Here is a 23,683-nt window from a genome sequence, read left to right on the forward strand (position 1 = left end):
GAGAGGGGGGGCGCCAATGACAGGACAGCAGCGGGGAATCTACGAGCTGCAACGCGGCCCCCGACTTCGTTTCATACGACCAGAGGTCACACGAGGCCTACCACTTACATACGGCTCCTAAATGACATCAATCCAAAACTAAACTATTTTTTATTTTACCAGATGAGGCCCACTGAGCTATACAGACCTTGTTCATAAGTGACCTGGCCACAATGATCGCTCAACGAAGTGACTTATCATCTAGAAATGCATTACGACCAAATACTCTTAAACGCATGTTTCTAAATGTGGACGTAAAAACCGGAGGACCCGGAGAAAAATCCACGCAACCAAGGGCAGAGCATGCAAACTTCAAATATACAGCAGCTGGCGTCAGGGTCGGGATCGAACCCACAACCTCCTGTATACCAGGTGAGGTAGTTAACATATCCTAGCCACCGTCGCTACAATCCGTCACTGCAAGCAACCTATCCGCACTACTCGGATACTAGAGGGACAAATTCTTCGAGCTGGCTACACTTTCGAAGTTTGGCACGCTCAAGTTACTAGTGTCGCTGCGAAGGCCCCTTGCAGTGACAGGAGGTGGCTCAGCTGCGTGCATCAATGTGTGACCCGCAAGAGCGTGCTTTTGAATCGGCCCTCCATAATAAAAGGGTGCCCACCCCGGTGATAAGGACATGGTTGTGGGAACACGAGGAAGAGCAAGGTGGGGGAAAGCTGCACCCTCCAAATTTTAAACAGGAGCTAAGCATAACATTTTGATTTAAAGCTTTCGTGACTGCAGTAATTCATATTCTTAGCTCTTTCGGTAAAGTCACGTTGAAGGGAAACAATTAAATAATAAAATATATAAAACAATACAAATTCTCACGACGTTTCGACCATAACACAAACGGTCGTCATCAGGTGTTTCCCTTCAACGTGACTTTACCGAAAGAGCTAAGAATAGGAGCTAAGCATGTTCTTCCAACTCGATAGTAAGGTTTGTCACGTGACCAACCTTACTGGCTGTGTCGGGTAGTGGAGGGTTAGGACACAACATTTATACTCACGTGATCTAACCCACAAACCTTCATGAATAATATTGATCGCGAAAGCCTACTACGTGTTAAACTCAACGTGTTTTAGTGACCCCCTCCCCGCCCTGCCTGGGCTACTAGACATGAATGTGCCGCATGTTGAACTTCTTTCGAACCGTGCTCATCGGTTGGCTACGTGGCGCCCCCCCCCCCCCCCATGAATAACAGCTCCCAAATGATACTGCACATTGGATTAGAGGCAACAAATTAATATGCACGGTGTCTATGCATGCATACATTTATTCATTTCCAAACATATGTGTAGCCAACAAGACATCGACACTGCACATGTTTAGCCCTGCATGTATATTACAGCGCACATACGTTTTGTGTAGCTTAGGCTAATCGAATCCATTTTATTACAAAGCAGTGGAAAATACATTACATCAATTCATCACGAGCAAAAGGACACTTCCTGCAAATTCACATAATCGTAACAGTAAAATTCATATAATCGTAAAATTGTATCATTATCGGCAACGGCTGAGATATGCAGAGCTTGCTTCACTTGGAACACGTTATCTAAAATCGTCGCATTTATGCAATAAAAGAGCTTGGAGCGGTATTATCTGCTGCCGGCACAAAACCGAACAACGCTGGAGAGTGTGTGGGCGGTGCACGACAGCATTTCAATCACGCTCCACTTGTTCACCCGATGAAGCAATTAGACATCCATCAGGGTCACCCGGCCTCTACCACCAGCGCCCGGCCCTCACGGCAAATCAAGGTGCGTGTTGTGTATCGGTCACGAAATGAGGCCGTGACCCGCCTGCCCCTGGCATTATCGGCTTCCCGTGGTCGGCGACCAGGGTTAGCATCAAGCTCGGAGCAGCCGAAGAATCCCAGCTCAGGTCGCGTCCGTCGAGGTGGGGGCCACAATGTGGAGATATGCACAAAGATTTAAAATCACACTCGTGTTGAAACATAACTACACGGCACCTAAAGCAACCTTCATGCATCTCCACACTTTATGGAAATGCATTTTCATCGTCATCATTATCAATCTTGTACAAATGTAATGTGTAAATGAGTTCATTAACTTTTAAAAAATACATTAAAACTATTAAAATACACGATCATGATTAAAAATGGTCCGTTTCACCACAGTATTCTTTGTTCAAAGGATTCTACCATTTTACTCGGCATTACAGACTCTGTAATGTGTACTGGGTAATAGTGGTGCAGTGTTTGTCAAACCTGCGACCTGATTTCCGGGCAAACAACTCCCCATGACCTACATGGGCGAGTTCATCCAGCAGCTACTATACAAAAGCTGCTTGTAAATATAAAAATACAATAACGTTATTTCATTAATGCTGTATATTTAGTACGTTTCCATTGTGTTATCTGGGTCTCTGATAAATTTCACTGCTCGTCTCAATGGTTCTCACCTGGTTGTAAAGAAACACTACCTACACCTGTGTACCTATCTCCCACTTCTCTTCAGCCCTGCTAGATAAAAGCCATAAATACTAACGGGACGAACCCACAGGCTGACTCAGCTGCAGCCAACCTCACTCAATTGTGATAATCCAAAGGCGCCACATCATCTTCGCTCGCAGCCACCCCCTTTGTGTGCATTTCCTTTTCCACCCTGACTGCTTAGTCTCATCGATGGGGAACTTGACAGTTACAAGCAGGCCACGGTGGCGAGATGTTAACTACCTCGCCAGGTATACAGGATGTCGTGGGTTCTATCCCAACCCTGACGCCCGTATATTTGGAGTTTGCTTGTCTCTCTCCTCGTGGTCGCGTGGATTTTCCTCCAGGTCCTCTGTTTTTTTAATCCCCTCCACATTTAGAAACATGCTTTTAGAGTATTTGGCTGCTATACATTTCCACGCGATAAGCCACTTCGTTGAGCTATCATTTGTGGCCAGGTCGCGTCTGAAAAAGAAGCCATATAGCTCAGTGGGCCTCACTTGGTGAAATAGAAATAGTTCACTTTTGACATTTTGTGCTCACCCGGTCCCTAATCCCGTGTGCCATGGGACGCGTCGCTCTACTCCCCATCCCCGCTCCTCCGCGAGGCCAAGACCCCCAGCACCCAGTCTACGACGGGGCCTGCCAAGCCGGGCACGGCGCGATCGCGCGACCCCGGTGTCGTGAAGGCGCCACAGCCGTGCGCTCGCAGGACGAGGCTCGCCATGGCGACGGAGCGCAGGGCGTACGGACGTTCTCCTGTCGAGGCGAGGGCCACCGTAGCTCGCAGCAGCGCCGAACGCACCCGCGCGGCCTCCACCGGTGCCGTTTCGGCCCAGGGGCAGGCGTGGACGGGGTACGGCCCTTCCTCCATGGCAGGCCACGGCAGCTGCTCCCCCAGCTGCTGCCCGGTCCGACGCTGCTGCGGACGCTGGGGTGCCTGCGGACTGCCTTGCTGGCGTCGACGCTCTCGCACCTCTTCCCTGCCGTTCTCAGCCATGGACCGGTAGAAGCGTTCGACCTTCGCTCTCAAGGTGGCTTCGGCCTGGGCATCGCCGTCGGCTCTGCCGGCAGTGGCTCTGCCATCGCCGTCGAAGCCAAGGGCTCCGCCGTTGTCGCTCGGGGTGGGTGGACTCGCTACGACGAGGCTGTCTTTCCACGAGCACGCGGCACCGGGCTGAGATCGCTCGGATTCATCTGCAACGCGGACACATTGCACAAAAAACGTTAAAGGCGCAGCCCTACAAGTGCTCGCCTCACGCCACCGCTGGCGGAAGGGTCTCCACTCGAGGCAGCTCTAGAGAACGTCTCCAGAATATATTTTGGCTTCCTCTTCTATGCTGACCCCACCACGAAGGACCAAAGTAGCAATAACTTCGGTGTACCCATTTGTACTGCTGGGCGCACAAAACGTGCATTATCGTTTCATCTCCAGTGCCGGGGGATCGAATCGAACCGGCCTCCTCTAGATTTGCAAGTCCCGTGCACTCACCACGATAGGACTGTGGCTGTATCCTGCCACAAATACAGCTGTTGTCATGGAGGGGTTGTCAATAGGTTCATTAACGCTGTTGTCACGAACAACAATTAGCAGCTTCATAATTATCACAATCACACAAGTGTCATCAGTATTACCGCCTACAAAATAACACAACCATAATAATCATCAATCAAATATGTCTATATTTACAAAATATTATAAATGTTCATAACTACGGGGGGGGGAGGGGGGGTTCCACCAATACATCTAAGTCACTGAAAATTAAAACCTCGATAATTTAAACAATGTTCACAACAACACAAACGTATGTTTTTGGCACGGAAGTTCATAGCTTATTTGTAAACAGGTAATTCACTCACTAAATATAAATACAGCTGAGTTTTTGCACAAAATCTAGACGGCATATTTTTGTAAAACCAACAATGCTAGCTGTCACGTCTCAGTTATCTCCTCTTGAACATGTGGTTCTTTTTCCAGTCTTCTCGTTTCTTGCCACACAAAACAATAATTCCCAAATAGGCGAAACATCCAAATAACTCAACTGGGATATCACATCGCAACATCAACCCCTGCTGCAAAACCACTGCAGACTACGTACGACATTGCCTATTCCTGGTATGTAACCTTAAGCTATGACACTCGTCCAAAAAACAAATGTACTCACAATGTGATTTGGACCGAAAGCAGATCTCTCTAGAAGATGAAATTCAATAAAACCTTCCAGATAATAAAAGATCATCGCTCTCTAGATGGCACAAATAAGAACACGTCACGCTACCTGGTAAATCCTTTAATCAAAAAATACAAAGCGGGTGTAAGGTCAATCCCAAAAAAAACACAGAGCGTGCTTAACGAGCCACAAAGAGGCGAGCGTAAACACTTCGCCGCCAGCCAGAGTCAATGACGGGACATTTACTCGCGTGCCCCGCAGGATGAAGGGGCCGCCTGAGGAGCTGGCAACGGACAGGTGGGTCACGGCCGTCTCGAGCCGGGGGGGGGGGGGGGGGATGTGGCAAGCTCTAAAGGATTTATTCAGCCGATCGTCCGCAAACACAGCCGGCAGTCCGCCTATGAATGGTGGAGCTCAGTGCTCTTTCCACTGCTCCGCCGTTTCAAGTCGTTGCACGAACTCGTTCCTTTCCGCATGTTCGTTTCATTGGGAAATGGGCCCTTGAGGCGGATTCCCATGAAACAGAGGCCAACATGGCGTTTCTCCGGTTCGATGGCAACGATGCTGTTAAGCTGCATCCTGTACGAAGCACGTGGGAGGCAAAGCGAGGAAATGCGGCGACGCTTTGAGTTCGTGAGTTCGTATATCCACGAGCCAAGTGTATTATTGTGCCGTAGGTTTGCGAAAGGTGGCGGCGGCGGCGGCGGCTTGGAGAGGCGTTATTCAAGCAGTGGATAAACCATGGCTCACAATGATGATGATAGTAATAATACAACACATGCGAATACTTCACTCTGTATCCATTTGATGTTGGGACAGCTTACCAAGATAACAACTGAGATCTTGAAAGTAAATCAATAGTAAAGTAAACCAATTGTGTAATGCAGTGGTAGCCGTCTGACAACGCTGTTGGTGTATCCTAGTCTTTCTATCGGCTTTCCTTTGTTGGCGGTAATGAATTACTCTTGCCGGCTCCCGTCAGTCCATTAGGTTATTATGGTGGGTTCTAAAATATGGTATGGTGTGATGAGATTGCGTTCAGATGATGAAAACAAACATCGTTTTTCTATCAACAATAGCGTTATGATGATGATTAGAGAGCCTGAAGATAGTCAGACATGTCAAGCTGACCGCGTATTGTTTTTCTGTTGAGCGGTGCCTGGTGAATGTGCGCAGGGAATTGGAACGCGACAGCGCCTCGCAGCACAACGTCTGCCAAACAGAGGGCAATCTGATGATCATGGTTATTATGCCAACACTGCACCATAATGTCGATTAACATATACACTTGTGCTGCTGTACAAAGAGTATATGTTAACCAGCATCAGCCAATGTGAATCATTAATTTAAGTTAGTCGTGCGAGTTAACCTATTAATATATAAAATTAATTAAATGCACATTCACATTACATAAAATAATGAAAAGCAATGGCGAGTCACCACTTACGATTAAATTTACACCTGAAGTAATATCACTCGGAAAGATTTCACGAAACACGACAGCAGTAAGATTATAATTAGATTGACGAGTGAATGGTACACATTAATTTATGCATACATGACAAACACAAAGGCACAGACCCCCTGTATAGCCCTAAGAGGCTGTTGGGGCAAGTGCTGTTAGCCAGAATGGCACACAAGGGGATAGGGTGGCCAGCACCATGGTCGCATGCCTTGATCTCCCCAGTGGCGATGTGTACACACCGTGATCTCCCCAGTGATGATGTGTACACACCGTGATCTCCCCAGTGACGATGTGTACACACCGTGATCTCCCCAGTGATGATGTGTACACACCGTGATCTCCCCAGTGACGATGTGTACACACCGTGATCTCCCCAGTGGTGATGTGTACACACCGTGATCTCCCCAGTGGTGATGTGTACACACCATGATCTCCCCAGTGACGATGTGTACACACCGTGATCTCCCCAGTGATGATGTGTACACACCGTGATCTCCCCAGTGACGATGTGTACACACCGTGATCTCCCCAGTGGCGATGTGTACACACCGTGATCTCCCCAGTGGTGATGTGTACACACCGTGATCTCCCCAGTGGTGATGTGTACACACCGTGATCTCCCCAGTGGTGATGTGTACACACCGTGATCTCCCCAGTGACGATGTGTACACCGTGATCTCCCCAGTGATGATGTGTACACACCGTGATCTCCCCAGTGGTGATGTGTACACACCGTGATCTCCCCAGTGGTGATGTGTACACACCGTGATCTCCCCAGTGATGATGTGTACACACCGTGATCTCCCCAGTGGTGATGTGTACACACCGTGATCTCCCCAGTGACGATGTGTACACCGTGATCTCCCCAGTGATGATGTGTACACACCGTGATCTCCCCAGTAGCGATGTGTACACACCGTGATCTCCCCAGTAGCGATGTGTACACACCGTGATCTCCCCAGTGGTGATGTGTACACACCGTGATCTCCCCAGTGGTGATGTGTACACACCGTGATCTCCCCAGTGGTGATGTGTACACACCGTGATCTCCCCAGTGACGATGTGTACACCGTGATCTCCCCAGTGATGATGTGTACACACCGTGATCTCCCCAGTGGTGATGTGTACACACCGTGATCTCCCCAGTGATGATGTGTACACACCGTGATCTCCCCAGTGGTGATGTGTACACACCGTGATCTCCCCAGTGACGATGTGTACACCGTGATCTCCCCAGTGATGATGTGTACACACCGTGATCTCCCCAGTAGCGATGTGTACACACCGTGATCTCCCCAGTAGCGATGTGTACACACCGTGATCTCCCCAGTGGTGATGTGTACACACCGTGATCTCCCCAGTGGTGATGTGTACACACCGTGATCTCCCCAGTGGTGATGTGTACACACCGTGATCTCCCCAGTAGCGATGTGTACACACCGTGATCTCCCCAGTAGCGATGTGTACACACCGTGATCTCCCCAGTGGCGATGTGTACACACCGTGATCTCCCCAGTGGTGATGTGTACACACCGTGATCTCCCCAGTGGTGATGTGTACACACCGTGATCTCCCCAGTGGCGATGTGTACACACCGTGATCTCCCCAGTAGCGATGTGTACACACCGTGATCTCCCCAGTAGCGATGTGTACACACCGTGATCTCCCCAGTGGCGATGTGTACACACCGTGATCTCCCCAGTAGCCATGTGTACACACCGTGATCTCCCCAGTGATGATGTGTACACACCGTGATCTCCCCAGTGGCGATGTGTACACACCGTGATCTCCCCAGTGACGATGTGTACATAGCGTGATCTCCCCAGTGATGATGTGTACACACCGTGATCTCCCCAGTGGCGATGTGTACACACCGTGATCTCCCCAGTAGCGATGTGTACACACCGTGATCTCCCCAGTAGCGATGTGTACACACCGTGATCTCCCCAGTGACGATGTGTACACACCGTGATCTCACCAGTGGTGATGTGTACACACCGTGATCTCACCAGTGGTGATGTGTACACACCGTGATCTCCCCAGTGGCGATGTGTACACACCGTGATCTCCCCAGTAGCGATGTGTACACACCGTGATCTCCCCAGTGGTGATGTGTACACACCGTGATCTCCCCAGTGGTGATGTGTACACACCGTGATCTCCCCAGTGGCGATGTGTACACACCGTGATCTCCCCAGTGACAATGTGTACACACCGTGATCTCCCCAGTGGCGATGTGTACACACCGTGATCTCCCCAGTAGCGATGTGTACACACCGTGATCTCCCCAGTGGTGATGTGTACACACCGTGATCTCCCCAGTGGCGATGTGTACACACCGTGATCTCCCCAGTGGCGATGTGTACACACCGTGATCTCCCCAGTGATGATGTGTACACACCGTGATCTCCCCAGTGGCGATGTGTACACACCGTGATCTCCCCAGTGGCAATGTGTACACACCGTGATCTCCCCAGTAGCGATGTGTACACACCGTGATCTCCCCAGTGGCGATGTGTACATGCCGTGATCTCCCCAGTAGCGATGTGTACACACCGTGATCTCCCCAGTGGCAATGTGTACACACCGTGATCTCCCCAGTGGCGATGTGTACACACCGTGATCTCCCCAGTGATGATGTGTACACACCGTGATCTCCCCAGTGGCGATGTGTACACACCGTGATCTCCCCAGTGATGATGTGTACACACCGTGATCTCCCCAGTGGCGATGTGTACACACCGTGATCTCCCCAGTGGCAATGTGTACACACCGTGATCTCCCCAGTAGCGATGTGTACACACCGTGATCTCCCCAGTGGCGATGTGTACATGCCGTGATCTCCCCAGTAGCGATGTGTACACACCGTGATCTCCCCAGTGGCAATGTGTACACACCGTGATCTCCCCAGTGGCGATGTGTACACACCGTGATCTCCCCAGTAGCGATGTGTACACACCGTGCTGGGTAATAATTTGAGGCCAAGTCTACCAAGAAGAAGCTCAGGACGAGTTCCGATATTCGCCATTGATGCTGGCCACGAGCGGGACTGCAGTGCGTTGACAACACCACCTCCGCTCCGCACATGACAAGCAAGAAAATGCTACACGCAAATATATATTGCATTTGCACTAATATGACGATACATTATGTTAACAGTCATGGTATTCAACTACCATGAAAAAGTCCGAAGTTATTAATGTTAGTGTGGAAAGCCAATACCCCGTCAGCTGATGGAAGACAACATATTTGTTTATATGAAGAGAACTGAATTCTTATTGTATTTGCCACAGCAACGCATACTAAGTTTGCCTATGGCAGTGCTATTGTGTCTAACAAGGTCCCATATTCGATATGAAGTGCTCTTGCCAATAACATCGAGTTATTCAGCAATTTATTAATAAGGCCAACTACTGATGAGACCCAGAATGTGAAAACCGGTCCAGTTTGCTTCAACAAATACCTCTTGATAGGCGTTCATCCCCTGTAAACGAGACTCTCATGGGCTGTTGAGTTCCCACCTGGTTAAACAAAATAAACTAATATTGGTTTGGAAAGCCAATGGAGTAATGGAGTAAAACATATTTTTTAATTACATGTGTAGAGAGAGAACTCTATATATACACACACATGCTCCACAGCAAAGCACAATAAGTTTGTGTGCATATCGCCAAGAGGATGCAGAGCGCACAAAGGGACGGACTGGGCGTGAACTTTTGTCCTCCACCAGATGTCCACGCTGCTACGTGCCAGGCGCACACAAAATAACATTTTCATTCCGCAGAGCGTGCCCATAATCTGAGATTAACGCGAGCCCTTTAGTTCCCTGTCTACACACGCACGTACTCAGCCGACCTCGTGTGCGGCACTGGTTGTGGGGCTGGTGGTGGTGGTGGCGTTGGTCGTGGGGCTGGTGGTGGTGGTGGCGTTGGTCGTGGGGCTGGTGGTGGTGGTGGTGTTGGTCGTGGGGCTGGTGGTGGTGGTGGTGTTGGTCGTGGGGCTGGTGGTGGTGGTGGCGTTGGTCGTGGGGCTGGTGGTGGTGGTGGCGTTGGTCGTGGGGCTGGTGGTGGTGGCGTTGATCGTGGGGCTGGTGGTGGTGGTGTTGGTCGTGGGGCTGGTGGTGGCGTTGGTCGTGGGGCTGGTGGCGTGGTGGCGTAGGAAAGGGTTGTAATCCAACACCGTGGAGAGGGCGAGGGTTGGTTAATCACACAAATGTTGTTGCCTAACTCCCTTCCCGTGGGAGTCGAGGTGGTCAAACCCTGACTGGCCAGGAGGTGGCACTGCAGCAAGTTGACTAATCTCCATCAGTTTCCATCTGTAAGGGGGATGGAGTGTGTCCCCCCCCCACCCCGCATCGTACGAGAGGGTTTTCTCCGGGCACTCCAATTTCCTCCCACATGTATAAACAGTGATACGTGGTAAAATTATCCACACAAAAAGAGTCGTTGGACTCTAGCGTGACTTTCCAGGATAAATCAGTGACTTGTAATATAATTATAGTGCACCTCGCAGCAGCAGTACCCTGGGTCGATGTGAATCACGCAGTATGGGTTAGTGGATCACGCCGAGATCACCGTGCGGGTGAAACCTACTTGCACGACTATGATACAGCCAATAGATGACAGTGCATCAAGTACACTACTGCACCATCTGTACAGATTTTCCAGTGTTAATATGCATGTGTTTTATCCGTCTATTTAATTCCCTTAGATTACTCTTGCAAGGTGAGACCTTTACGAGAGGGTATTTTTGCCTACTCTTCCACGTGGCCACACATCTTGGAAGACGTGAGAGTGTCCACTGTGGCGCGCACCCAATTCACACTGCTGGTGCACGAGGTGCGTGGATTCAACGCCCCACAGCAGCAGCAGCAGCAGCAGGAGGAGTCCCGTTGTTGTCACCCTCACGCAGGACTACCGCACGCCTTTTTGCACAGGCCAAGGGAAAGTGAGGCAGGGCGAGGGTGAGGGTGGGGGCGAGGGTGAGGGTGAGGACGAGGGTGAGGACGTGGGTGAGGGTGAGGGTGAGGACGAGGGCGAGGGTGAAAGCGCCAGGCCGCGCCACTTGACGCCACGTGCAGCAGGCCGGTCCGCTCGCGTGTCCAGCAGAAGGGCAGGGAAATAATCGAATCGTGTGAGCTGCACAGGCCCCATTACCTGCTCCATATCGCATTACAAGACGGCATCTGCTGAGAAACCGGCCGCGTGCTCAGCGTTGCTCGCTAATTCAATAACGCCCGGACAACAGAACGCGACCTGCTCGCTAATTGCATTCAATTTATTACGTGCACACGTTGTGTGCGTTACAAATATAACGACACATCAATTTGTTGGATAAAAATCTATTATTTTAGCTTGGAATTATTTACGCGGCGCTGATTAGCACGGTTGACGGCATACCATGCAAAAGAAGTTCAACATGCACATGTAGTGGGTTCAACTGAGCCACAGACGCACTTCTTGGAGGCAACACATTTAATGAAACCAACACACAACGGGTACTACCCCTTAACACATTAACAACCTACGGTGGTGGACCACCAGGCTGACTACTCTAATTAGAATGGAGTTAACTACGACGGACCCCGGCCTGGGTCCCGGTCCACGTGTTGGTGACTCTTGTAGGACATAGAACTTAGATTCTTCAGGATGAACAACAGCAGCCGGTCCCTCTCGGGAACCCGGCTTATATCCTCCGTGGCGTGGCCGACTCCGCCCTTAGCCACGACCACCTTCTAGAATCCTCTAGCCGGTTCTCGACCCTGACACGTGACCACGCCTAGCCCCCACCTGAGGGCCCTGTGTAGACTTTACCGGTCACGTGTCCTTCAGGGTCAACCAGAGTGCCACGGCCCTTAGTAACCCCATTCCCGTGGCCGGCACTCTCACACCCCATCCTGTAGGGGTCGGCACTGCACGCCGAGCGTGGTGCCACTCGGCACTGTCGGACAGCCCTCACCGAGCCTCTCTAGGGCCACTACTACACCCACATCCACGTGGTGTCTGCGATGTCGCTGCACCGCACGCCGTGACCCTCTAGGGCCACTACTACACCCACATCCACGTGGTGTCTGCGATGTCGCTGCACCGCACGCCGTGACCCTCTAGGGCCACTACTACACCCACATCCACGTGGTGTCTGCGATGTCGCTGCACCGCACGCCGTGACCCTCTAGGGCCACTACTACACCCACATCCACGTGGTGTCTGCGATGTCGCTGCACCGCACGCCGTGACCCTCTAGGGCCACTACTACACCCACATCCACGTGGTGTCTGCGATGTCGCTGCACCGCACGCCGTGACCCTCTAGGGCTGGCATTACACAGTGACATCCACTATGTCACTACATATACTGTACATTTTGAAGCTCACATTGATTATATTGGTAAAAAGACAAAAATAAAATTGGTTTTCTGTATCGACACAAGCACTGCTTCCCCCCAATGTTCCATTTGGAATTGATAAAAGCCACCATACTGCCTCTACTTGACTACTGTGACATCGTGTATAAATCAGCCCCAAGTACTGTACTGAAGAAGCTTGATTCCATCTATCACTCGGCCTTAAGATTTACATTGAACTGCCCATATAGGACTCACCACTGTGATCTCTACATTGGGTCAAACTTAACATCTATTAATGTTCGACAGCTTGTGCACCAGATCGTATTTATTCACGATGTACTGAGAAAAAAATCCGCAGACTACCTGCTGGATTTCCTCTCTGTTTCAAAGAACAAATTTGACCTGAGGTCTTCGCTCATTTATCAGCTTCACATTCCATATTGCTGTACAAAAACTGGAGGCAGGGCCTTTGCTATTGATGCCCCCAGGGTCTGGAATGCTATTGCCAATAAACTGCAACTTGAATCGCTACCAATGAGATCTTCTCTCAAAACTGCTCTAGAGTTGTACACCCCTAGCTGCCACTGCTATTCATTGGCGTAAAATAAAAGTATTATCTGTATTTTGATTTAGCGTGCTGATCTTAAAGGTGCATTGAAACATTTGATACTCCGACTGATGCTTCTGTTGTTGTGGAGTAACTCATGCAGCCAGCTATGGCTCTAGGATATGGTGTTACATGTTATTTATGTAGTTTATTGTAAAAATTCGGTCACAGTCCCTGTGATCACTGTTACGTTGCAATTATGGCTTTATTTTTTTGGTGATTTCGAAAACGTTTTTTGGTTTGGACATGTTTTTTTGTTGTAGTACGGAGTTAGACTGATGGCCTTAATCTAAGTTTTCTTGTGGTTGCTGTTGTTTGACTTTCATCCCACTGGGATTTTTTGCACACAGCGTTGGTGTATGGTGCTTTTTTCAGGAATATTTTGCTGTTTTTTTTCATGGATTTTCTGTTTGCACAGTCACATAATCACTTTACGATGTTTTTCGTGTTTTTTTGTTTGTTGCGGTTGCACCAGATTCAAGAGCCGAATGGCTCAAGGACTATACCAAAATAAATAAACTGAAAGAAAAAAACATTTATGCAAGTGATATTCCGTGAAAATATGTAATGTTTTCGCCATTATTTCACGCCGATTGTGCTATTCGCATCATGTAATGAGATTAAGTTTCATTTCAGATCTCAGGCAAAGCCATGCGAAAAGCATTCATGTTTGAGATCGGCCCACGGAAGTGGATATCACAGTGCAACCTCTGAGATCCCTTCAAGCGACCTCTGGTCCACACACAGGAGAGGGCAGCCCTTCTCACTTGCTCAGCAACTTGCATGCTAATCTTACATTTTGGTGGAGTGGTTAGTGCAGCGATTAGCATTGGTGCTATGAACCAGGCAATTCTGGTTTGCTTTCTAGCCATGCCTGATGTCGGTGGCGAGTGATATTTTAAGCAATCCCGGGTTTCCCCCCTTCACCAACTGGCACCTGATCAGCGTGGTTAAGTATGGTTAAGTATGGTTAAGTATGGTTAAGTATGGTTAAGTATGGTTAAGCAAACACCATGTACAAGATAGCATGTAGAGGCCTTCATCCAGAAGCAGATTAACAAAAAGGGCTGGAATGTGACATTTAGGCTATTGCGCAAATAAAATAGGTTTAATGGAGATGTAAAAAATAATATCGAATTAATCAAATTTCAACCCTGGCACGGTGTGCCTAATGAGTGTGATCCCTTTGTGCCTTCAATCCCTCAGGTTTTGTGGGACCTCTAATTTTCCTGCAGACCAATGAAAGTTGTATAAGCTAGGCTGTAATTCACATCGAATTTCTAGAAAATACAATGATTCTTGGTACATTTTATGGATTCACTTGGCAGTGTTACTGTACGTGTTCCTACAGCGACTCAAAGCGGTCGTATCCCAAGGCAGGTGAGCCCACTCCTGGCTGTCATCATGTCCTAGCAATGCACGCCCACACACCCCTCAGACACGAGCTGTGCGCCTGACAGCAGAACGCTACTGCAAGTATCTCTTGTAGTCGTGAGGCTTCAAATTATTTATATAGACACAGGTGTCCCATTTAGCCATAAAGACCATGGGGGTGAGCGCTGTTTCCGGGCACATATCAAGGCGGTCACGGCACATGAAGGGGGCTTCATCAGCAGCTTTTATGCCGGGCCACTCTTGCCTCTTCAGTATAGAATGGGGGAGATCACAATGTTCCACGTGCTCGTTTTGAGACAAATGGGGATGTCCAGGCAAGCCTTGCAGTGGCTTTTGTCTCGCCATCGAACAAAGACGGACACTGCATCGCTTGCTTTCTGAGGCGCTGCTGCCGCCACGTGGAATGCTCTTCCGATATTAGGAAGCCACTGGAGCTAGAGTGAGGGACAAAAGTATTTGATCCCCCGCTGATTTTGTACGTTTTCCCACTGACAAATAAATGATCAGTCTATAATTTTAATGGTAGATTTATTTGAACAGTGAGAGACAGAATAACAACAAAAAAATCCAGAAAAACGCATGTCAAAAATGTTATAAATTGATTTGCATTTTAATGAGGGAAATAAGTATTTGACGCCTCTGCAAAACGTGACTTAGTACTTGGTGGCAAAACCCTTGTTGGCAATCACAGAGGTCAGACGTTTCTTGTAGTTGGCCACCAGGTTTGCACACAGCTAAGGAGGGATTTTGTCCCACTCCTCTTTGCAGATCTTCTCCAAGTCATTAAGGTTTCGAGGCTGACGTTTGGCAACTCGAACCTTCAGCTCCATCCACAGATTTTCTATGGGATTAAGGTCTGGAGACTGGCTAGGCCACTCCAGGACCTTAATGTGCTTCTTCTTGAGCCACTCCTTTGTTGCCTTGGCCGTGTGTTTTGGGTCATTGTCATGCTGGAATACCCATCCACGACCCATGTTCAATGCCTAGGCTGAGGGAAGGAGGTTCTCACCCAAGATTTGACGGTACATGGCCCCGTCCATCGTCCCTTTGATGCGGTGAAGTTGTCCTGTCCCCTTAGCAGAAAAACACCCCCGAAGCATAATGTTTCCACCTCCATGGTTGACGGTGGGGATGGTGTTCTTGGGGTCATAGGCAGCATTCCTCCTCCAAACACGGCGAGTTGAGTTCATGCCAAAGAGCTCCATTTTGGTCTCATCTGACCACAACACTTTCACCCAGTTGTCCTCTGAATCATTCAGATGTTCATTGGCAAACTTCACACGGGCATGTATATGTGCTTTTTTGAGCAGGGGGACCTTGTGGGCGCTGCAGGATTTCAGTCCTTCACGGCGTAGTGTGTTACCAATTGTTTTCTTGGTGACTATGGTCCCAGCTGCCTCGAGATCATTGACAAGATCCTCCCGTGTAGTTCTGGGCTGATTTCTCACCGTTCTCATGATCATTGCAACTCCACGAGGTGAGATCTTGCATGGAGCCCCAGGCCGAGGGAGATTGACAGTTCTTTTGTGTTTCTTCCATTTGCGAATAATCGCACCAACTGTTGTCACCTTCTCACCAAGCTGCTTGACAATGGTCTTGTAGCCCATTCCAGCCTTGTGTAGGTCTACAATCTTGTCCCTGACATCCTTGGAGAGCTCTTTGGTCTTGGCCATGGTGGAGAGTTTGGAATCTGATTGATTGATTGCTTCTATGGACAGGTGTCTTTTATACAGGTAACAAGCTGAGATTAGGAGCACTCCCTTTAAGAGTGTGCTCCTAATCTCAACTCGTTACCTGTAAAAAAGACACCTGGGAGCCAGAAATCTTTCTGATTGAGAGGGGGTCAAATACTTATTTCCCTCATTAAAATGCAAATCAATTTATAACATTTTTGACATGCGTTTTTGTGGATGTTCTTGTTGTTATTCTGTCTCTCACTGTTCAAATAAACCCACCATTAAAATTATAGACTGATCATTTCTTTGTCAGTGGGAAAACGTACAAAATCAGCAGGGGATCAAATACTTTTTTCCCTCACTGTATGCACTTTTCAATCTAGATTGAAAAGAAATTTCTTTAGAACTTTTTTGTGTTTAGTTTGTTGTCCTTCCCCCGCACCTCTGATTAGTGCGGTTGGCTACGTATGGTGTGATAGAAGTTCAACATACATACAAATTCCACACACGCAGTACACACATCATCACAAGCCATAATGAATGCGACACCACGGTCCAATTCACTCCTGCTTGAGCTGACATCATTGCTCCATCTCTGCCATGGTCATCCTCTCAGGCACATGCCTCCTTTGGCTGCCATTCCGCCACCAGTCTCGTCCGTCGGACATCACCCCCTCTGGCGATTCGTCCATGCCAGGTCCGCTGAACTTTCCTCAACGTTCAATGACGTCTCTAATTTGCACTTGTTCTCAGATCCATGCGTTCCTCTGTCTCTCTGTACAATTCCAAATCATGCATCTTACATGTATTTTTTTTCATAGTAATTGTCAGAGTTCACGTTTATAATCCATGTCAAAGTACATCATGTGTGCTGGAGATTGAAAGATTGTTCCATCGAGGAATTTCCCAAATTAAATATTTTATATCAATGCACTTTGACATGTGAATAGAGAGGGCAGCTAAACAACAATTATATCAAGTTAGTAACAAAATGAATATATCAGAAGAGGAGTCAGGATCTCACCATCCTATTCGCAGTCACAATATAAGATGGATTTCCAAGATGGGTAAAATAAAGGAATAAACATAAACGTAATATTATCCATGGTAGATCTGCATTAAGCACATACATATACACAATCTTGTACAATTAGACAATCTTGTACAATCTTCACAAGCAACCGGAGAGTTTACTTAATGTCATTCCTTTATATCGCTATAGTTGTGTAAACATATCTTCATGGAAGGAAAATCCTTAAGCAGTGGCTGACAAAACTGGACTTGATGTAGTGGAATGGTTTAAATGAGCCTCAAGCAAAAATCCTCCACACAACAGCAAACACCCTCCACACAACAGCAAAAATCCTCCAGACAACAGGAAATATCCTCCACACAACAGCAAAAACCCTCCACACAACAGCAAAAATTCTCCACACAACAGCAAAACCCTCCACACAACAGCAAAAATAACTCTTTTGCTAAAGAGACGCCAGACAAGCCAAAACTTGCTGATCATCTCAAGCAGCGACCAGCGCTTGAAAACGAAAAGTTAGAGCCTGTACTTCTACACGTACATGCGTATGGCACGATTGTCAAGCCACTGCTGGATTAGGGCATCTCCGCATCGTGCACATCATGGGGGTTATCTGACAACACTTCACCACGTCACTTGGTGCGGGTTGGTCAAGGCAACATAGTACAGTACAATGGATTTACTGACCTATGCTGATAACAGAACCCCGCAATAGCCTACAACATAAATTTAAATGTTGTGTGGTCATGCATCCAAGGCAATATCCAGGATGGATGCTGCTTAGCTGTCCAGATCTGATAAGTTTTGATGCAATCCGGGTCATTTGGTTTAATGTGTACCCCTACATCGATATGTACATTAAACTAACCACAAACAATTTTTTTTATTTTACAAGGTATCGCTCACTGAGATATTTAGCTCTTTTTCTGTAGCGACCTGGCCACAAATGATAGCCTCACCAAGTGGCTTATTACGTGAAAATTTAAAGCAATTAAATACTCGAAACACATTTTTATAAATGTGGAGGGGAAAAACCGGAGGGCCCGCGGAAAAATCCACGCGGCTATATGGAGGGAGACACGCAACCTCCAAATATACAGCAGGCGCCAGGGTCGGGATCAAATACACGACCTCCTGCATACTAGGCGAGGTAGTTAACATCTTGCCACCGTGGCACCCATACCATTAATACCACGGGACTTTTTCAACGCTAGGTTAATTATGAGTTGCAATGTGTGCAGGTTATATCGATATGAAGGCTTTTGTTACCGGTACTGCAGGAGGGTAGCTGCGTATCAGAAGCAAAGAGGTCACACGTGGATGGCAGTGAAAGCTTTGGGCTTTCTTGGGAGACCATGGAGACTTGAAAATGTTTCCCTGCATCGTAAAAACAACCAGAGACACACAATGACTGAGACAATGTTCGCTGACAAGGAGAGGGTGTTATCCTGGTCATCCAACTCCACATGTAGATGCACAGGTACAGTACGTTTTGATCTCCTGTTGGATGATGCCTCTGCCCACCCTGTGGGTCGTGACGGATATTCGAACATACTTCACCGTGCTGGTCGGTGCAGGTTGTAAAGGTGGGAGTGCAGAACACTGGAAGTTGCTGTGCTGTTTTATACTGCTCACAATTGGTACTGCACCTGTATTTTGTGCATGATGGGCACCAATCCATGCATTCTCCAGGCTCACACCTGCTTAGCTTGTCATGTTGGGCGTATTAACGTTGATTTGGTCATAGGCTGTCACTATGGACTGCAACTGAGATAGCCATCCACTTCATGGTCAGGTTGTTGGATCAAAACAACACATACGACTTCACATTTAGGAAACAAAATCTAAACGTGCGCTTAATTTGGACTGCGTAAGCTATACAGTAAATCGCTATTAAACATGCTGCGTTGGGACACCAACGCCACAGATTAAAATAGCCACAGTTTATATTTTAATAAATAGCATGCTTTTGATATGTTTGTGTCGATTTGTTTAACACAGGACTAGAGTGTGCTTTTTCAATGTGCAAAGTAGCAACGGTGATTTATTTCGGTTAATTATAAAAGTGCCAATCAAAAATTTAGCAATACATTTGCTAAAAAATATATATTTTTCCAGTTCGCCCTATTTGCCTGCCGTTTTCATTTAAAATCATAAACAGCAATCCCACAATTTGGTAAGCGGATCGACTCACATATTCAAATGCCCAGTTTTTCCCAGCTCAGTCTAAGAGTGCACACCGCTAATCCCATCTCATTAGCACATCACTCCTTGCCTCTCCAAGCCCCGGGCAACTGCAATGATTTGTTACATGTACCAATCACAGAATGCACTCGAAAAATACTCAAGACATTCCTTCACGAGTTCAGCAAAAGTCAAAGAAATTAACATTTTCACCACAATTAAATCCTCGAAGCCAGTCGTGCTTAACCGTTGGCAACCGTTTCCCCTCTCAGCGTTTTTCTCCGTTTAACAAGGTTTGCCCCCCCCCCCAAGCATCACTGTATAAGTGTATATTTACTTCTCGTCATATTCATTTATATTTATTAATTACTACATTGTTTTGGGTTGCATCGGTATGAAGTCTTACAGAAGAGCAAACGTTTACCATCCCAGTTAACGCGGTTGCTAAGCCAACAGGATTGTAGATTAAGAAACTGCTTCAAAATGGTTGTCACATAAATCAGGACCATGATTGGATGAGTTTATCACACACTACACCAATGCTGACGTATCTATAATAACCCCTATTAGATGAAACTGAGAACATCTGTCACAAAAATAATCATCTTTAATAATTGGGCTTGGAGAATAAAATATACAATTCATACAAATGTAACACCATACTATGCATTGTTGCCATACTATACACAACATCGCATTATGCATTTGAGATGGTTGGCCACGTTTTGTGTTGTCAGTGTTTTTAACACGCGAGGAGACCGATACTGCTGTTCCCACACGTGGGCTTAAGAAAATAACCCTAATCCCTAAGCATAAACCCAAACCCTTATCTCTAACGCTAAACACCTACCCAGCCTTAACCCATAACCCTGAACTCTAGCCCCAAAACCACGAACGAGGGTTGCCACCTGCCCAGGTTCGACCGAGACAGTCCAGGATTGGGCATCTGTGTTCGGGATGGCAGGAATTGATTTGTACAAGAATCTGGTACCAGTGTTCTGTTGAACTTTATTACAGTACACTGCACAGTTTTGATATACATAGGTTGATTGAGAAATATGTTTAGGTTTGGTCTACAGTGGAAAAGGCGGCAATGCTACCATTACCCGAACCCAGGGGTCGGCAACCAAAACAAGAGACCTTTTTTCCCAATTCAGGAAAGAAAAAAAGCTGCAATGCATGTGAATACGAGACGGTGGTCCTTAATAAATAATGTCACTAAATAAGTCCTTAAACAGCCGCATGTGGCTCCATAGCCGCAGGTTGCCGATGCCTGCCCTAACCCTTCATGGCAACACCAACATCCATATCCGTAAACCCCTAACCCTGCAACACAAAATAAACAAGAAGTTTACCTTCACATGTCATGAAAAGCTAAAGAAGCGGGAATTGGAAAGGGCCGCTAATGGTTTAGTGCAACCAACCGAATGTGATTGGACAACAAAAATATTGTAAATTATTGGATAAAAATCTGCTTGGAGAGCCGTGCCAGACTGTTTCTTCTCTTGCATTTGGAGGGACTGCAGTCACTCCCATGTGAGTATCATGATGTGTACGCGTGTACCAACCCTTCAACGCGATACACCTATTCAATATTGATCTCCTGGGTTCGGTGGCAGAGGAGAGTGCACCGGCTATAATTCCATCATGCATTAATAACCAGTGACGCAGCTCATGACCTTTACAAAGTTCTCAATTTCAGAGGTTTTTTGTTTATGAATGAGCTTTCCTCTGCATTTCAAGCATGGGTTGGTGCGCTGAAATTCGCAGAGGATGACAAATTTGGTTGCAAAGCAATGCGTATTAAGATATGGAGAATTTTTTTTAATACGGCCAATCAGCACAGGCCTAAAGGCTTAGAACGTCACACGGCCTGTAACAGCACTATCAAATGTGTAATAAGTAAAAGTTAAAACGTGTATTGAATTGAGCAATGTTATAAGAGTTTGGGAAATGAGAAATGACGTTCATAAATCATGCTCGAAGATCAAGCTAATACCAATATTTCAGTACATCATGTTACATTCACCGAGTACTGAAAAATGAATTGACAAATGTGCTTCAATCACAGGACTGAACTGTAATGAATACGCCTAAGTGATGAGTGTCCAAGGTGGCATCATGTGACATTGATCCTGGCTGTCAGTATGCTTGCCACTGGGCCAATTGGCGAGGAAACCAGTTCTAGTGCAGATCATTTCCACAGAATCTAAGATACCTCCTGGACATCTGTTAAAATACCTTCAGGCTCATCAGATTCCTCTCGTAAAAATATTATGATTCTGAACTGTAAAGTGATAGTGTCAGTGTTAAAATCTGTGATGTCACCCTTTGTAAGAGCATGCTAAGTATGTATGCGATTTCATGACAGATATCGTTAAAACAATACGCTTATAAATGGAATGCGAATGCAACGTTGTACAATAAGTTACCACAAACACTTGTACAATTTTCACAGCAACGATAACGCATTAAACGTCACACACCCGATTCTTGAATTATATCTTGACACTCATGACACGTAGCGTCGAATCACGCATGCAAGAGGCAATGTTATTGGATTCCTAAATTTTGTGTGTGACCGTTTCCAGCGAAAGGTGCAGCCAACAAACATTCTACAATCTACGTACTCTAAGATGACAATATTTTAATAACGGCCTTGCATTGACATCTGAATCGAAAGGTAGTCAGTCAGTCAATCATTACATGCCTTATGACCAGGCATTACATGGTCATTGTGCATTATGACCAGGCAATGCCTGGTCATAATGACCGAGACGAGAGACTGACTGAGATGAGAGACTGAGACGAGAGACTGAGACAAGAGACTGACTGAGATGAGAGATTGAGACGAGAGACTGAGACGAGAGACTGAGACAAGAGACTGACTGAGATGAGAGACTGAGACGAGAGACTGAGACGAGAGACTGAGATGAGAGACTGAGACGACAGACTGAGACGAGAGACTGACTGAGATGAGACACTGAGCCCAGAGACTGACTGAGACGAGAGACTGAGACGAGAGACTGAGACGAGAGACTGAGACGTGAGACTGAGACGAGAGACTGAGACGATAGACTGAGACGAGAGACTGAGACGAGAGACTGAGACGAGAGACTGAGATGAGAGACTGAGACGACAGACTGAGACGAGAGACTGACTGAGATGAGACACTGAGACCAGAGACTGACTGAGACGAGAGACTGAGACGAGAGACTGACTGAGATGAGAGACTGAGACGAGAGACTGAAACGAGAGACTGAGATGAGAGACTGAGACGACAGACTGAGACGAGAGACTGACTGAGATGAGAGACTGAGACGAGAGACTGAGACGATAGACTGAGACGAGAGACTGAGACGACAGACTGAGACGAGAGACTGACTGAGATGAGAGACTGAGACGTGAGACTGACCGCGCTCGACGAGGCGGGCCGCTCCGGTCCGCCACTCGGCCGCTCCGGGCTGCAACTCCCCGCGCTCGCCGCAGTTTTCGTTCCGCAGTTTTAGTTCCGACCCCAGCGCTTGGATTCTCAGGTTTCTGCCATTGACTCAGGGCTCTGCTGCCTTGTCGATGTGTTGTGGCTGTCTCTCACCACCGCTTTGCTGAATTAGCAACGCTCTGGCACGTTCTGTTTACGTGACAAACCCTGTTACTAATTGGCTGTGTCCGGTGGTGGCGGGTTTAACGGCGCATTGATATTTACGCGATCTACACCACCTCTGTTAGAGGTGATATTGTTAAACTCACCACGATACATTCAAACTCCCGCCGCCCTCGTTATGATTAACTCATGTACAGTACATCATTCAGGGCGGGTGTGTTCATATTTATACAACATCGCTGCCGCGGCCGTCTGGAACGCTCTTCCGATATGAAGCCACTGGAGCTCGTTTAAATAATAATAAAATAATAATTAATAATAAATAATTATTGTTATAAATAATAATAATTCCTTTAGGACTGAGTTTGTGTGTTTAGTTTGTCGTCCTTCCAATTAGCACGGTTGGCGACGTACGGTGCGAAAGAAGTTCATCATACACAGTGTGCACGTACAGTGTGATGTATTAGTGGACTACGCCGCATTCTTTACCCACAAATATCTTAAACTATACATCGTACGTACTGTATTATATCAACGTTTACTTGTCAGTCATGCATAGCGCATACCTAGTACAGTATTCACGATGCTTATGCTGCGATAGGGTTGTTAAATACACACAGTCGGCGAACCGGTAACCGTTTTCAGCACCTATTACCGGTTAATGAAAGTAACGAACCGGTAACCGTTTCGAAGTTGAATTTC

At 47.3% G+C, this 23,683-nt stretch overlaps 1 protein-coding gene across 2 annotated transcripts; it reads right to left on the minus strand.

Annotated features, from left to right (window-relative positions):
* Nucleotides 1-1,301: 1,301 nt before the first annotated feature.
* LOC116948280 (uncharacterized) lies at nucleotides 1,302-23,267 on the minus strand. 2 transcript variants are annotated; one of them, XM_032964794.2, is made up of 3 exons: nucleotides 22,793-23,267; nucleotides 18,463-18,570; nucleotides 1,302-3,698 (listed from the first exon to the last, which is right to left on the minus strand). In XM_032964794.2, the coding sequence occupies exons 2-3, from the start codon at nucleotides 18,548-18,550 to the stop codon at nucleotides 3,082-3,084; spliced, it is 705 nt and encodes a 234-aa protein (XP_032820685.2). In that variant the 5' UTR covers nucleotides 18,551-18,570; nucleotides 22,793-23,267; the 3' UTR covers nucleotides 1,302-3,081. The 2 variants fall into 2 exon arrangements, with proteins under 2 accessions (XP_032820685.2, XP_032820687.2); XM_032964796.2 differs by lacking the exon at nucleotides 22,793-23,267 and adding an exon at nucleotides 21,864-22,766.
* Between the last annotated feature and the right edge of the window lie 416 nt (nucleotides 23,268-23,683).

Source organism: Petromyzon marinus, chromosome 33 (genome assembly GCF_048934315.1).
Source record: "Petromyzon marinus isolate PM22_M1 ecotype Great Lakes invasive population chromosome 33, UKy_Petmar_22M1.pri1.0, whole genome shotgun sequence".
Taxonomy (NCBI): Eukaryota; Metazoa; Chordata; class Hyperoartia; order Petromyzontiformes; family Petromyzontidae; genus Petromyzon; species Petromyzon marinus.

Excerpts from the sequence above, each read along its gene's own strand:
- LOC116948280 (XM_032964794.2), bottom strand. The coding sequence starts at position 18,550 with ATGGTCTCCCAAGAAAGCCCAAAGCTTTCACTGCCATCCACGTGTGAC. Across the intron at positions 3,699-18,462 it reads GCTACCCTCCTGCAGTACCG|ATGAATCCGAGCGATCTCAG; the intron begins GTAACAAAAGCC and ends TCCGCGTTGCAG.